The 17,529-nt window shown below is 45.7% G+C and overlaps 1 protein-coding gene across 3 annotated transcripts in view; it reads left to right on the forward strand.

The window, feature by feature from the left end:
• Positions 1 to 17,529, forward strand: part of LOC137652585 (tectonic-1-like) — a 383,029-nt gene that overhangs the window by 50,625 nt on the left and 314,875 nt on the right. For all 3 annotated transcript variants that reach the window (XM_068386069.1, XM_068386072.1, XM_068386073.1), the window contains 2 exons: positions 4,118 to 4,252; positions 4,519 to 4,637. In XM_068386069.1, the coding sequence (XP_068242170.1) occupies positions 4,118 to 4,252; positions 4,519 to 4,637 (254 nt within the window). The remainder of the gene's footprint in view (positions 1 to 4,117; positions 4,253 to 4,518; positions 4,638 to 17,529) is intronic.

A 17,529-nucleotide genomic window follows, 5' to 3' on the forward strand; every position in this document is an offset into this window, starting at 1 on the left:
TCCACGTATCCTACTCTCTACCTTATCCTTCGAGACAAGATTAACTCTATTTGGGGAAGGATAACCATGGAGTGATTTATACACAATATATCTCGTGATATTCGCTCCGGACGATAGAACTCCGTTGATACCTCCAAGGCAAAATTTCTATAGTATATCACTCGCAGAAATATTCCAAGTACAGTAATGCCTCACAACACAAAATTAATTAGTTCTGGAGTGGCTTTCATTTCGTGAAAAATTTGTGTTATGAGTCACAATTTAGATGTAAATTGCTTAATTCGTTCCAAACCCTACAAAAACACCACACTAAATTTTATAATACAGTAGAAGCTATAGTATAACCACAATGAAATACTGGACAGCCAAATACAATTGAACCCTTCAATATACCTAAACTAACTGTTAATACCAGTAAATTAAGTCATTATTATTAGAACATAATGCAATAATAAGTGGAAAGTAATACAATACATACATTACAAAACTCTACATATGCAAAATATATACTGTACAATAGTACCATGTGTACTTTACTATCATTGTTACCCTTACTATAAAGAGATACATTTTCTATTGTTTATGCCCATTTTCTTCAACTTTTTTAATTGGTGACTATTTTATTGTCGGCCTGGCTGGCAAAAAATCTTTTCTGAACATGAAACATTTTAAACAATGTGAGTCAGAAAAATCTTTGCATCTCGTTTCGCAGAGTTAAAATTTCGTAAGCAGATTCTTTTGTGACGAAAGGTATGACTATAGAAGCTGCCAATGAGGAATTTACACCAGGACGGCAAAGCTATCTCACCCAAAAACAGATTTTTCCTATGCCAAAATCCATTTTATAGCCCAAATTCATAAATGCAATATGTTGTGATGTCTCAGTCTTGATGTTTCCATTTCCTAGTCTTAAGTTTCATAATTGATTGTAAGGAATAATGAGATATCTGGTATAAAAGCTTTTGATTAAGAAATGTATTGTGGGTCTTCATCATCAGCTGTTACTATTCCACTGTAGAACATAGTCCTCAGACATGTCCTTCCACTTGCATGTGTTTATGGTCTTTCTATATTAGTCCACACCCGCAAATCTTCTTAGGTCCTTAATCCATCGTTTTCTCTTCTTCCCCCTTATTCTTATGTGATCTCTAGGGACTCATTCTGTTATTCCTAATGTTCGTCTATTGTCTGTCATTCTCATTATATGTCCTGCCCATGTCCATTTCTTTTTCTTACATGTAAGTATATCCTTACTTAAGTTTGCTCTCATATCCATGTTGCACATTTTCTGTCTCTAGCATTATTCCCATCATTCTTTCCATAGTTCTTTGAGTTGCAACTAGCTTATGTTCTAAGGCTTTAGTAATTGTCTAATTTTCTGATGCATAAGTTTATACTGGTAGAACCATTTCATTAAGTACTTTTCTTTGTAGAAAGTATGGTATTTTACTTTTCATAGTCTCATTTTGTTTACCAAATGATCTGCATCTCATGCTTATCCTTCTATTAATTTCAGTCTTGGGTTCTCAGGAAACTCTTACTGTCTATTTTAACTACGCGTATCCATTAACAATCTCTAGATCTTTGTCCAAAACTCATATTTGTTGTCTCTACATTTTCATTGAGCATTATTGTAGTTACACTCTTATTCATTTTCAGTCCTACATTTCTGTTTTCTATGTTCAAATCTTCTGTCATCATTCGTAAATCCTCCCATGATTCACTAAACACAACTATGTCATCTTCAAATCTTAAGTTGCTAAGGTATCCCTCATTAATATTAATTCCTACATTTTCCCAATCTATATACAGTGGAACCTCTACATACGATTGTCCCAACATACGAATTTTCCAACATACGAAGTAAAATTCGACAAGATTTCTGTCTCAACATACGAAGTGTTGCTCCAACATACGATGTAGATCTTGTTTACGCCGGTAGATGGCTGCACGTAAGAGGGACGCCATTGAGCATCGAGTGCTCAGTTCTCTGTTCTTGTGTTTATCGTGTGGTTGTCCTCTGTTTGGTCTGTTATTAACAGTGCTTATTTTCTTCCTTTTCTCACATTTCCTTTTTGATTTTGCCTATAATCATAGTGCCTAAGAAGCTGAGTTTCAGTACAGGTAGTGGTGAGAAAAGGAAGGCAATTCTTTCATTAGAATTAAAGCAAGAAATTATAGAAAAACATGAGAGCAGTGTGCATGTGAGTGATATGGCTAAACAATATGGCTGGAATATGCCTATGATCTCGATGATCATCAAGCAGAAGGCAGCCATTAAAGCAGATAAACCATCGAAGGGGATCACCATTATTACAAGACATCGTAGCAATACCCTGGAAGAGATAAAACGCCTTTTGTTGATAGGGATAAAGGACAAAGAGATTGTTGGCAACGATCATTTGTGAGAAGGGCCAGCGTGATGAACAGAAAGAAAGAAAAAAGTGAAGCAAAGAAAACAAAAATAGCATTAACAAGCTCTTTTAAAAGTCTTCTCTCTTTTTCTGTTTCTCTCTAAACATAGCATTAACATGTTCTTTAAATAAAATCTCTCTCTCTCTCTCTCTCTCTCTCTCTCTCTCTCTCTCTCTCTCTCTCTCTTGTTCTTCTTCACTGTTAGTGTTAGAGACGTCTATTATTTTTTTCTGAAAGAGAGAGAGAGAGAGAGAGAGAGAGAGAGAGAGAGAGAGAGAGAGAGAGAGAGAGAGAGAGAGAGAGAGAGTATTTATTTAAAGAACATGTTAACACCATGTCTACATTCTTGCCGATCGTCCGTCTCCTCCTGGCGTAGCAAATCCTACACCTGCGTTGGCCTGTCTCTAAGGTAAAGTGACAATAAAACAAATTTTTTATTTATTATTTCTTTACAATTATCTTTTTTACATGCTTCTTTCATTTTATGCAGTTATGTTATTGTTATGTGTAATTATATGTAGTAATTTATTAAGGAGTTAATATAGGGTTTTGGGGTGTGGAACGACTTATACAAATTACAGTGTATTCTTATGGGAATATTTGCTCCAACATACGATTGTTTTAACATACGAAGCAGTTTCTGGAACGAATTAAGATCGTATGTAGAGGTACCACTGTACTTAAAAACTTCATCTAGGTATGCTGTGAATAATTTAGGAGAGATGGTGTTTTCTTGTCTAACTCTTTTCTCAATCAGAATTTCTCACTATCTTTATGTAGTTTTAGGATTGCTATACTTCCTATAAAGATATCTAAGTAACATAGGTTGGCTAGGGCACCAGCCACCCGTTGAGATACTACCACTAGAGAGTTATGGAGTCCTTTGACTGGTCAGACAGTACTACATTGGATCCGTCTCTCTGGTTACAGTTCTTTCCCTTTGCCTACACATACACCGAATAGTCTGGCCTATTCTTTTCAGATTCTACTCTATCCTCATGCACCTGACAACACTAAGATTACCAAACAATTCTTCTGCACCCATGGGGTTAACTATTGCACTGCAATTGTTCAGTGGCCATCCTCTTGGTAAGGGTAGAAGAGACTCCTTAGCTATGGTAAGCAGCTCTTCTAGGAGAAGGACACTCCAAAATCAAACCATTGTTCTCTAGTCTTGGGTAGTGCCATAGCCTCTGTACCATGGTCTTCCACTGTCTTGGGTTAGAGTTCTCTTGCTTGAGGGTACACTCGGGCACACTATTCTAGCCCATTTCTCTTCCTCTTGTTTTGTTAAAGTATTTATAGTTTATATAGGAAATATTTATTTTAGTGTTGTTACTGTTTTTAAAATATTTAATTTTTCCTTGTTTCCTCTCCTTACTGGGCTATCTTCCCTGTTGGGGCCCCTGGGCTTATAGCATCTTGCTTTTCCAACTAGGGTTGTAGCTTAGCAATTAATAATAATAATAATAATAATAATAATATTCATGTATTCCTTGTCTTTGAAGGGCTTTTATAGCTGCTGTAGTTTTGACAGAATCAAAATCTTTCTCGTAGTATGTGTATGTATAGTTAAATGACACTTTTGACTATTTATTAATTCAACCATTTTCTCTTGTTCTCAGTAAGCAAAAGTAAATTTAAAACTAGACTTTGTTTTGCAGCAAATTTCAGTGATGTAACTCACCTCTTATTTTCATAGGATGGCCGAGACTGTTGCTCCAGGTCTACCGGCAAGACGATTTTGGCCGAATTGACCTCTGTGGTTATGGAGTTGTGCATGTACCAACACGCCCTGGGCAGCATAGTATTACATGTTCGACTTGGAGGCCAACGGGTCAGTACACATTGAGTTACCTCTCTTTTTCTTAGTAAGTTTGAGTTCATGAAGACCTTAATTTAGATTTGGTTTTTGACTAAGTAAATTCTAACCTTGTTTGGGTGTAATTAATCACAAAATAAAAATTTTTTCTCTCTCATGTACTTTATACAGAACTGTATGGAACATTGAAATCCAGAAACCTGAACTGAATAGTATACAAAATGTTAACTGTTCATCACTTTAAAACTGCAGGGTTATTAGATGCCTTCATCCTTTTCCAGGTACAATTACTGAGGAGTTTCGAAGAGCCTTTTTAGGGGGAGGTCCTCAGCTCCTGTCCACAGAGTTCATTCATTCTGCCATGGAACGCTACAGGCTCCACACCGTTCCATCGGGTTCCGTGAGTGCTTTAATATCATAAAATCTGTCTTGAGATGTTTGAAGATATGAATGTTTTCTGTTTCTTTCACAAAACATTTATTAAGCTTTGACTCTTAACCTTTAGAGTTAGGTCAGTGGACTTGCATGATAAGCAAAGGGAATTATACCATAGAGAAGTTAAAGATGGATATCCAAGTAAGAAGGTAAGGGTAATACTTTGGCCTTCAAAATCTGGATTGTTCCGTAACTGACATACAAACCACGCTATTTAATAGGGGTTATTACTTTCGGTGTAGCTGAAATTACGAGCCATTAGAATTTTAACGAGGGTTTACTACCCCACCACTAGTTAGCGGGGGTTAGGGGTAGCCTGCTAACCCCCCCCCCCCCCCTCCTCACACACACTGGTGCTTGAGCTCACTTTGCTCTCGGCTCGGGTGGTAGTCGGATGTGTCCGCTCTCACCCTCGCCTCTCTGACAGCCATTAATGTCTTTCTGCTTTTCTCCTACAGGTTTGTGTGTGAAGTTGGCCTCTGTGAAAATGCGCAAATGTCCTGGATTACTCGACCGCCCTTGTGGTACATTTATGTCGGTGGTCGAGACGGACCCTCACACCCTTTGTCCTTACTGTAGGGGCCAACGGTGTGATAGTAGTAATAAATGTGGTGAGTGTAGGGAGTGGTCTACCTCCCAGTGGGAGAGGTTTTCTCGGCGACGGAAGAAGAAGTCCAGGCGGGATATTTCTCCTTCGAAGATTTCTTTGAAAGGAGAAAATCCCAAGGACTCTTCCTCCATTGCCCAAACCTCCTCCGAAGCTCCCACTCGATTGGTTTCTTCCGAGAAACCGTCAAGGGGTAGTGTAGACCATGGTTCTGTTTCCCGATCTCGGGGTTTGAGAGATGGCGTTGCCTCCCCTAGCGAGGCAGCTCCACCTCTTCCCCTTGGGGAGGATTTAAATGTTAATATCAATGTAACTGATTTATTCCAGCTTTGGTCTTCCTTTGGGCTCAAAGGTTCGCCCTCCAAGGAAGCCTTGTTTGACATCATCCGGTTGGGTGCCGCTGTCACGCATTCGCCGACTTTGGCAGAGGTTGATCCTCTGTCTATCGTCGACATTGTGGTGGCAGAGGTATCCGATGCGGTATCTCCTACCTCTGCAACCTCTCAACCTGCTGTAGCTAAAGACTTAGTTTCTCCCTCTGCTCAACCTTCAAGGGAGGAACTAAGTCCAACAGTCTCTCCTGCCGGTGATTCTCCCCCTCGGGAGTTCACTCAGAGAGACTCCTCTTCGGAGGACTGCTGATAGTCAGCTTGCTGACCCAATGGCCCCCAGAGGGCGCATACGTTGTAAGGCTCGCCTTCCTCTTCGCCGGAGAGGCCTTCCTTCACCTCATAAGGGTGTGAAGAGGCACCTCTTCGGTTCAACATCATCGTCGCAGTCCGCTGCAGAGGAGCCTCGTCACCGATCTCCGACTGTTTCTGCTACAACCCTGGACCTCTTTGCGGATCGTTCGCGATCCCCTTCGGTGGAAGGTCATCCTGACAAAGGGCACGCTGACCTTCCACCCGTCAGACCTGCTGACCTGCCGACGCCGTTCCTGGCTGCTGATGCGCTGTGGGCGCCAACTAAACCTGTTTTTATAAAACAGGCAATGGTCCCTTTGGGGCAACAAGGGCGTACGCGCAAATTAGCGCACACGTCCCTTACGCGCCATGCCAAGCATGCACGCCAAAGTTCAGCTGACCTCTCTGAGGTTTCGGAGTTAGCGCACAGGCGCTCTCCTACTGTTGCAGATATAGCGGGCCAGCGCGCACCTGCTGCCGACGTTCCTGATAAAGCGCGTCAGCGTTCACCTGCGCGCCAGCGCGCACCTGTTGAAAATGTTTCTGCTAAAGCACACCAGCGCTCGCCAGAGCTCACCTGCGCGCCAGGGCACCACTGCGCGCACTCAACCTGATGCGCGCCATGTGCGCCAACGTTTTCCTGCGTGCCAGCGCTCACCAACGCGCCGACGATCTCCTGCGCCCTCACGATCTTCGGATCTGGGTGCTGTAGGGAAGTTTAAGGCTTCCCTTACTCGCCAGGGTTCGCCAACGCTCCGTCTACCTTCACCTGTGCGCCATCCCTCGCCAGCGCGCGATTAGCGCGCAATCGCGCGCAGTCACCTACAGGCTGCGCGGATGCGAGGATGCGCGCCCACGCCCATCTCCCACTGCAGTGGTGCATCAGTAGCCTGATGTGGGCCCACAAGAGGTGCGCCAACGTACGCAGGGTCCAGCTGCGCGCCCGCGCGCAAGAGACATCTCTCTTGCGCGCGCGCCCATCGACATCTTCTAGAGCGCACGATCCCTCGCCCGTGCGAGCTCTTCATCCTGATCCTGCGCGCCCGCGCGCGCGCGCAATCTGCTTCCTGTGCACGCTCCTACGCGCCATCGCTCGCCTGCGCGCAATCACCGCCGCGCGCGCATCCTCGCAATCACCCCCGCACGCGCGCATATCAGCAATCGCCCACGCGCGCGACCCCGGGTATTCCCCATAGCGCGAGCGCCAGCGCGATCGTCAATATCCTCCCACGCGCGAGGCTGCAGGACAACGTACGGCTAGGTCACCATCGCTGCAACCCCCCCCCCTCGCAAGCACAGAACAGCGCGCTCGCTGGTAGGGGGGGAAGGTTTCAGAAAGGTCCAGATATTTCTTCTTCTTTTTCTTAACAGGCGAACCCCCCTATGGAAACTCCTCCCAGGGATCGGTCGATCCCTGTCCTTCCAAAGGGAGTGTCTGACAGCGCAGCCGTCAGCCAGCAGCCTTGGTTTGGGGCACTGATCAGAGTGGTCGCGCAGGCTTTTAAGCCTGTTCTCTCTGAGCTAGGCCACAAATCCTTGGCAGCATATACTCCCCTGAAGAGAAAAAGAGGAGTTTCGGACGCGGTGACTTCTCCGATGACAAAGCTGTCTCCTCGTAAGCCTTCGAGGCAGGCCCCCTCCCTCCCCTTCGAGGATTTCCCGTCCTCAGGGGAGTCACATATGGTGAGACGTTCCCCCATCGCACCAATGAGGGAAACCCCACCTCGCGCTGGAAAGTCTTCTCGGAAAAGGGCGGAGAAGAGCCTACCTCCGTCGTTGTTGGAGTCCTGCATCCCTCCCAGGAGGGAGTCGAAGGACTCCAAGACAGTACCAAAGTCCTTGTCAAGACTTAGACCGGAGCCAGCCAGTCACTCGGAGAACGTCCGCGAGTCTCCCCAAGAAGAGCCTTTGGGGACAGGAGACTTCGCTGCTAGTCCTTCAGGAGGAGAGCTGCAGGAGTCAGAACATGCGTTTTGGCAGGTTCTGACCCTTATGAGGACTCTCAATGGGTTTGCTGACCCAGAGAATTCCTCCTCGAGAGGGCAAAGACACGGTCTTGGACCGAGTATTTGGGACTCAAAAACCCTCTAAGGCCAGTGCAGCTTGCCCTGGTCGCAAGGGGTTAAGAGTGCCAGGGACAAGATCGCAGTCCAGCTCTCCGAGCTAGCCTCCTCCAGCCGATCCAGTGCCGGTAACAAGCTTCTCCCACCTCCTCGTGTACAGCAGAGGAGGTACTTCGAGATCTTTGAGGAGCCTTGTTTGGCTCTTCCCCTTCACCATTCTTTGGAAGAGCTTACCAGGGGAGTCCCTCTTGAGAGACTCTCCAACCGGCAGGTCTCATTCTTGGCGACAGATCCTTAATCAGGCGAAGGTTGTGAAGTGTGCCATGCAGGCCACTTCGTGGCTGGATATCTGGTTAGGGACCTTAGGCATCCTGATACGTTCGGAGGGTTTGTCCAAAGAACGTACCTGGAAAGCTATGGAGACCTTTCTACTCTCAGGCACTCGCACGATCGAGTTTCTGGCCCACCAAGTCTCGAACTTGTGGGCAAACACCATCCTGAAACGTCGGAATGCGGTGTCTGAGAGGTTCCATCAAAAGGTCATTAGCACCGAGATCAGCAGGCTCAGACATTCTTCCGTTATGGAAACAAACCTGTTTGAGCCTAAGGACGTGGAGCATGCTGCTGAGAGGTTTGAGGAAGTCCCACCAAGACTCCCTCCTACATAGGGCTTTGACATCCAAGCCCTATAAACCTCCAGCACCCCAGCAGCCACGCCCTACCAAGACCACGAAACCGACAACGGCAGCTAAGATAGTGGTGTCTAAGCCCTTTCCTGTGAGGGAAGAATCCTAGAGGGAGCAGCCGAGGCCGCAAACGCTAGGATTGGCAGTCCCACTGCATGTCCACCAGTGGGGGGATGCCTACAAAGTTGCGCAGACAGGTGGCAATAACTCTGGGCCGATTCCTTGACGATTTCCGTAATCAGTCAGGGATATCGCATCCCGTTCACAACATCTCTACCTCCCCTGACGACGAATCCAGTGTCATTGAGCTCCCTTGCCATGGGATCAGCAAGGGGGCAGGCCCTTCGGGCAGAAGTCCAGACCATGTTGAAGAAGGGCGCTCTCCAAGAGGTCCTCGACTGGTCTCCAGGCTTCTTCAGTTGACTCTTTCTTGTAAAGAAGGCGTCTGGAGGCTGGAGACCAATCATCGACCTCTCGGCTCTGAACAAGTTTGTCAAGCAAACTCCGTTTGGCATGGAGACTGCAGACACGGTCAGACTTGCAGTGAGACCGCAAGATTTCATGTGTACACTGGATCTGAAGGACGCGTACTTCCAGATCCCAGTCCATCCATCTTCAAGGAAGTACTTTATCGTCGTGGCCACACAGGATCGGCATCCGTCTCCTCTGTTATCTGGACGACTGGCTGATCCTAGCAGACTCGGAGCCATCCCTTCTTCAATACTGAGACAAACTTCTGGGACTTTGCCAGGATCTGGGGATCTTGGTAAATCTTGAGAAGTCCTCTCTGCTTCCCACTCAAAGACTGGTATACCTAGGCAGGATTATAGACACCAATCTCCCCAAAGCCTTCCCATCAGACGACAGGATAGCAAGGCTGAGGAGGGTCGCAAGCCCTTTCCTCAGACGAAAAGAGCTTCCAGCCCAATTGTGGTTATGTCTCCTCGGTCACCTCTCATCTTTGGCTCGCCTAGTTCCCAATAGTTGCCTCAGAATGAGATCTCTCCAGTGGCGACTCAAGTCCCGGTGGAATCAAGGTTACGATTCCCCGGACGTCATGATCCCTATGGGACCTGCGGAACGGACGGACCTCCAGTGGTGGGTGACAAACGAGAATCTACGAAGAGGAGTGGATCTTCTCGTCCTCCCCCCCGATTTGATGCTGTTTTCGGATGCCTCAAAGAAATGGTGGGGGGCCCACGTTCTACACCACAGGACCTCAGGCCTGTGGTCTGAATCAGAAAAGTGCCCCCATATAAACCTTCTAGAGATGAAGGCTGTTTTCTTGGCCCTTCAACAGTTCCAACAATACCTGGCGGGTCACTCTGTGGTGGTGATGAGCGACAACACCACAGTAGTGGCTTACATCAACAAGCAGGGAGGTACCTTTTCAGAACAGCTATCCCATCTTGCAGTAGAAATATTGAGATGGACTGAAGTCCACTCGATTCCACTAACGGCACGTTTCATTCCAGGCAAGAGGAATGTGCTCGCCGACAATCTGAGCAGAGCGTCTCAGATAGTGAGTACCGAGTGATCTTTGGATCATCTACTAGCCAACAAAGTCGTGACATTGTGGGGTTCCCCGACTGTGGATCTGTTCGCGACAGCGCTTGACTTCAAGCTTCCATTGTACTGCTCCCCAGTCCTGGATCCCAAGGCACTCTGGCAAGATGCCTTCCAACAACGGTGGGACAACATCGATGTGTATGCCTTTCCCCGTTCTGTCTGATGAGGAGGGTGCTCAACAAGACCAGAATATCAGTCAGTCATTTAATGACCCTCATAGCTCCGCTATGGCATCACGCGGAATGGTTTCCAGACCTTCTGCAGCTCCTTACGGAACTTCCGAGAGAACTCCCTCCACGACACGATCTACTCAGACAACCACATGCCAACATCTTCCACAAAGCCGTAGCTTTGCTACGACTTCACGCCTAGAGACTATCCAGCATCTCCTCGCTGAGAGAGGATTTTCGCAACAAGTTGTGAAAAGGATGTCTGGACATCTGCGAAAATCATCCGCATCTGTCTACCAGGCAAAGTGGAAAGTCTTCTATGGTTGGTGTCGTGGAAGGGGTATCTCTCCACTCGATGCCACTATACCAGTAATAGCGAAGTTCCTCGTGTATTTGCGGGAAGAAATGCGCCGTTCAGTCTCGGCGGTGAAAGGCTATCGCTCAGCCATAAGTCTAGCCTTCAGGCTCAAAGGAATGGACATTTCTTCCTCGCTGGAACTTTCCCTACTCATATGAAGTTATGAACTTACCTGCCCTCAGTCGAAAGTAGACCTCCTCCATGGAACGTGGTTCGAGTCCTCAGGTCTCTTAAGAGACCTCCCTATGAACCATTAGCCAGGCTTCAGATCGCCACCTAACTTGGAAGACGGTGTTCCTACTAGCTTTGGCTTCGCCCAAGCGAGTCAGTGAACTTAATGGTCTCTCGTATGACATCGCCCATTCAAAGGGATGGGGGGAGGTAACGTTCAAATTCGTCCCTGAGTTTATTGCTAAGACTCAAACTCCGGGGGTGCCGGACCCTCAGTTCGACTCCTTCCAGATTTCGAGTCTTCGTTCTGTAACAGATGACCCAGACCATCTCTTACTGTGCCTAGTAAGGAGTCTGAGGCTACATCTCAAAAGAACGGCTGCAGTCTGTCCCCACGTGCAATCATTGTTTGTTAGCAATGGGAGGAATAAGAGGAGGGTCACCAAGAACACCACCTCTGCATGGATTCGTAGGGTGATCCATCTGTCCCTGATTCCAGACCCTCCTCCATCACGTTGCCCTAGAGCACATGATGTCAGGGGCGTAGCTACGTCCCTGGCCTTCAAGAAGAATTTCTCAGTGACGCAGGTTCTTCAAACTGGGGTGTGGAAGCGTCAGACGACCTTCACAGCCCACTACCTGCAAGACGTGACCCACAGGAGGCTCGATACGTTTTCTATCGGCCCTGTGGTGGCTGCACAACAGCTGCTTTAAAACCTCAGGCTCCTTAGTGGACAAATAGCAGAAGGTTGAGGGCATTGTTACCTGGTCTTAGTCTGCATGAATGAAAAGGTTTGTCTGGCCCTTATTCTTTTCTTCATCTTCCCCTTTCTTGGGGGAAAGCAGCATCCTGGGTTCTCTGCACAGCTGACCTCAAACCACTGCAGATAAACCATGTTTCCTTGTGTTCCTAGTATTAAGATAATACTGTCACGTCCCCATACCCTGATGAGGTGGTATTGGGAGAGTCCCAGCCTAAAGTTTCCATCTAAAGGACTACAGGTCAACTTCCTAGGACGAGTCACACTTTATTATACCTTCACACACAGCTTGCGTAGGCCGCAGTCCTTGCGTAGCAAGGTTCTAGCGAGGTGCAGGGACTCCTTATTGCTGAGTGTGAACACACTCAAATAATGAGTTCCCGGGCAAAGCCAAAAGCCAGTATTGGGAGGGACTTTCCACCCTTCCTAATGGGTGAGTCACCCCTATTAAATAGTGTGGTTTGTATGTCAGTTACGGAACAAATGACAAATTCATAGATAATTTGTATTTTTCCCAACTATACAAACCTTAGCTATTTAATCAAACTTGTCCGTCAGCCCTATCCCTCTTGAAGTCCTACCTCCAAGCAAAGTGAGCTCAAGCACAGGTGTGTGTGTGTGAGGGGGGGGGGGGGGTAGCAGGCTACCCTCCCTAGCCCCCGCTAACTAGCGGTGGGGTAGTAAACCCTCGTTAAAATTCTAATGGCTCGTCATTTCAGCTACGCCGAAAGTAATAACCCCTATTAAATAGCTAAGGTTTGTATAGTTAGGAAAATTACAAATTATCTACGAATTAGTCATGTTTGTGACTTACTAGTTAAGACAGTAAGATTCTGATGATGTCATGCATTGCAGATCTTTTGGCTTTTTATTTTAGTTCTTTTCCATTTTTAAACATGACAAAAAGTATAGACAATACTGGCAATCAGCTTTAAATTGATATCAGGAAAGTTTTATATCACTAATTATGAATTTACTGCATTTGCTTAAATTGATACTAGTGTGTCCACAAGGGGTAATATTGCCATTCTTAAAAGTCAATTTCACCAGTATTATCCTCCTTTACAAAATTATATGTCTACAGAAAACATAACGGTTTCACTTCATCTTCTTTCACTTTCCACTGAGGGAATGAGTCTGAGATATCTTACTAGAATTATATTCATCCAACAAAACAAAACAAACAAGACCATTCCCACCCAGCGCAGTTCAGAAAGGCCATGCTTTCAGTGAGGTTCATGTGGCATACTGTGACCATAACTAAAGGCTTTAATTCTTACATGATTACATGAATAAAAACCATCGTCCTTTAATAGGCATTAGACTTCAGCAAAACCGGAACGGCCATTAAAATCTAAAGAGGCCGCTATGACTATCTTTTGATGATGGAACGCCCCACCCATCTTTCTATTGGCAAGACTAAAGCTCTTTTGACTCTGTCCGCAAGCAGTAAGGACTTACTCTTGGTGCCTCTCAAAAATTTTGGCTATCTTAATTATTTCTTTTCTCTTCCCAGAATAAATGGATAAATGGGCAGACATGCTGTTGTGTCGGGGTTAACATGGTGTAAATGGTGGAAATTTTATGTCTAAACTTGCCGTTGATCCTCATCATCTTAGTTTTATGTAAGGGGTATGACTGTTCACAGTCACTCCCTTATGATGAGTGAAATTCATGGCCTCCTCTGTAGTGGATGGAGTTCGGCAAGAGGAAAACTTTGGAATCATCTTTGGCTAACCCAAAACTGATGCGGAAAAAACTTTATATATCCATCTTTACTTCCAGTGTTTCTCTACTTGCTGTTTCTCCCTTGGGCTTCTTTAGGGCTGGGTTCCTTGGAATAATTTGTATTGGGGGAAGAGACATCGGCTGGCACGCAGGGGTTCTAAAGCTTTTTTTTGGCTCAGGCCATGTCCTCCTGATGGGAGTTCCTTTAGGGTAGCTTCCTAGGGTATATTTGACTACGGTTATATTTCCAGAGAATTTTACCTTTAGGTATCCAGAATTCTAACTCCTGGAGCGAATATCCCTAAATAAATCTAAATGGGATATTGCGTAATATCAGAGGACGTATTCTTGACACGCCACATAGCTATCTTCACCCCTAACAGAATTAACACTTCGAGGGTTCAAAGTGGCAAGAAAACGAAAAGCGAGAATGAAAGGAGAGCCATTAATAAGGTACCTCTCCTATCCCGCTTCGAGTGTGTACACAATGCTGCTGACGGCACCATCTCTATTCCTTATCGCGTAACTCTACTACTTGGTGTTTCCCTTGTCATTCTCTCGTTATTTTGGATTTATTTCAACATTATGATGCTTTCTCCAGCCTCTTCTGCCTCTGGAAAGTTGAGTATTATCATTATTATGTATAAATGTAAGCTCTTGGTGTTTTGAAGTAAATCGAAAGCGATATTAACGTAAACAAGAGCTGTTGCCTACCAGAGGTGTCCTGAACGCTGTCGCTTGCTATGCATGAGTCATTTAGTTAGCCAGAGTGACGTTCCCGGTCCTTATGCTTTGATAAATCTAGCTATTTAGCTTTACGAATAGGCCTTCTTTATATGATGCCGTTAGTAATTCAGTTTCGGCGATTGAGGTAACCGATCCTGGCCTACACTAGGCTTCGTAGCCTAGGCGTCTGCCCTAGTACTTCCATTCATGATATATAGATTTCCAAGTGTTTTAAATTTACTGAAGCTATAGGCATTTTATACATATAAGATATTGTTGAATATTTATCTTCCAAGATTGTATACGAGAGAGTTTCGGTGATTTAGGTAATCGATTCTCACCGCGCTTAGGCTAGTAGCCTATGGGGCTTTAGTATACTTTCGCACACTTCCCCGGTTGTTCTTTTCTCCCCTTGAGATTAAGTTCAATCCCTTTTTCCCTCTGAGTTAAGCCTGAGGCTTAATCCTAGTGGTTTTATCTGAATAGTATTCAGGTATAACTATACTAGGGTGTTTCTGTACTAATCCTGTAACTAGAGTATCTAGTTTCAGGTTTGGGCAGAACATCAGAGTTATTAGTCTTGGGTCTGTATCTTCCTGGCATAGAGAATGAGATTCCTTTGCTAGGTTAGGTACAGACATAGGAGGCTTAGCCTCCCTAGACCACATCCGAAAGTTTCTGTACGAGATGATTCCTTCTTCTAGTGATCTAGCAGACTAGTCCAGTGTTGTTGTTCTCGGATTGAAGGATAAGATTCTTCATTTCCTAGTGAATAGCTACATCAAACTTTGTTTTGGTATTGAGGGAGGTGGCAAGTGTTGCTGACCTCCCTCACTATAGATAAACCTTAGGCTAGGATGAGCTTTCTTAGCCGTTGGGGTGAATCTCATACAAGAGCAAAGTTTGCTGGACCCTCTTTCCCCATTATCTTTAGTAATAGCCTAGCTATTACAACTCTTGGCCGTCGTTCTACATTTGTACCTAGAGTAGGTTAAGATGTGGAACTGGCTCAGTCTTCTGCCGGCCGGCAAGAACGTGCCGGCTGGCAGAGGCCTAACTTTTGTAGAGTGTTCCCCAGACCTCCCTTGGTCTTACATCCACGTTTGTCGGTAGAGCCCGGCAGGCGATGGATAGAAGGAAGCCTGAATTTTACATTCTCCCCTTCCTTATGTTCACTCTTTCTGGAGGGAAGGCTGTAAGGCAGTACCGCCTTATATCCTTACATTCTTACTGTTTTCTTGTTAGTGTATTGTACCCCTAGCCCGGCTGCCGGCTTGAATAACCGGCAGCCGGGCAGGTGGAAATTCTCTGGTTCTTTTTTACTGCCGGCCGGCATAGGTAGCCTACCATTGCCGGCCGGCAACGGAAGTACACTATAAGATCTACCGGCTGCTATGATTAGCGGCCGGCAGCCGGGTGCTGTTGTTTTTGGTTTCCGGCCGGCACACACACTGAACCAGCGATCTGCCGCCCAGTAGTCTGAAGGTAGTATACCTTTGAACTATATTAAGGTACGTGCCGGCCGGCAGGATTTTATATTGTATACAGTAGCCAGTATTTTTACAGTATAGTATATACTGCATGGAGAAAACTATAGTATAGAATATATTGTAACACTAAGTTCTTCCAACATACTTGGTGTTGCCTTGTACAGCCTTTTGTTGAGACCGTACAGAATAAAGAAAGTGAGCTCTTTCTTTATTAATTATCCAGTATATTAAAATTCTTTACAATGGTGTGAGCTACACCTAAAATTTAATCTGGAAAATATGATGAAGGTTATTCTAGAATGAGAATTAACCTTAGTTTTAATATCTGGAAGATTACAGCAATTGGCTGGGCAGGAAATAAAAGTATGTGTCTTTCCTTCTTTCCTTTCTAGCTTGATTGTTATAAGCTATATATATTAATATTAGTTATCCAGTGATATGTCTTCACTTGATACTCATGGAATTTCTTCTCTTTACAGGAGGACCATCCGAAGTGCGGGAGCATGTTTTGCAACATCCACAGCAAGAGCTTCTGTGGACATGAGTTGTGCAGGAGGCACGCAGCATGCGCAGTCTCCACAGGTGATCTCCGGTATTGGGACCCTCAGGTATGTTCTATCTGTTCTAACCTGATTACCGAGGCATTTGACACCTCTAAGTTGGCGGAGTCAAGGGACGCAGCTAGGGAAAAGTTACGAACCTGGGTGAAGGGTTTTCAGAAGAATACTTCAGGCCCCTATCTTCCAAGCGAGAAGATGAGGGCTTACCTTTTTCCTAAGGCATCGGCAGATGCAGCGATTCCTCAGCCTCATGCGGAGATCCTGATAGTTCAGATTCCGGTAGATTCTGAAGTCTCGGACGCCCTACAAGACATCCAACTGGACGATAGAATGTCTGAGGTGTCCGAGTACATCGAAAAGGACCTTCAGGCAGAAGGCCAAGAAGAGGAGCTGACCCAGGCTCCTGATACTGAGGAGGAAGAAATCGACGAGGTGTTGGTTACATCGGTTCCGGCCCCTGAACCTGTTCCCTCAACATCGTCTGCTATCCCAGATGAACTGGGAAAGACTCTTTCTTCCATCATTGAAATGATTCAACAGATGCAGAAGAAGAATGATGAAAAGGAAGCTGGAATGAAGTTGGAGATTCGTAGACGTGCAGCATCACGTGGGCCCCAAAAGAAGCTCAACTCAACGTGAAGGATCTTCCTTTGTGCTCGAATACCAATCCTTGGAGGTATGCCGAGCACATGCCCTGCACTAGAGTAGTGCAGGCATTTATCGTTAGCCTTGCCCGTGCAGGAGAAGGAATGAAAGGAAGTCCACCTAACCTTCTCAGTAGGGAAACGATGCAGACATCGCTGGTCAACAGTTTAGCGAGAATCTCCCTAAACTTTCTGACTTTCTCTTGTGCAAGGAACAAGAGACGAAGGAGAGACTTGCGGGCTCTTTATCCCTACAAAACTGCATAGAGATGTGTGCAGGCCAACAAAGTACCCTAGACATGCTCATGGTCCTGGCCAAAATGCATATGGCCACCCTTGTAAAGGACCTGTATGCTTTCATGAAGGCTAGGAGAGCATGTAGAGAGTTTGTGTTCGCTGCTGCAACAGTGAAACATGAACCCAGAAAGCTGATATCTTCTAACATCTGGGGTAAAGACCTTTTTCTGAACGAAGTAGTCAAAGAGGTTGTTGAGAAAGCGTCACGGAGAGTAGGAATCTTCTCCAGAAGTGGGGCATCTCTTCAAAGAGGAAGTCTTCCCCGGATGTGGGTCCCCAACCTAAGAGGAAGACGAAGAAGTCTAGACTTTTCCCTCGGCCTGCTCAACAATATTCCACAGTTT

This window comes from Palaemon carinicauda, chromosome 1 (assembly GCF_036898095.1).
Source record: "Palaemon carinicauda isolate YSFRI2023 chromosome 1, ASM3689809v2, whole genome shotgun sequence".
Classification (NCBI taxonomy): Eukaryota; Metazoa; Arthropoda; class Malacostraca; order Decapoda; family Palaemonidae; genus Palaemon; species Palaemon carinicauda.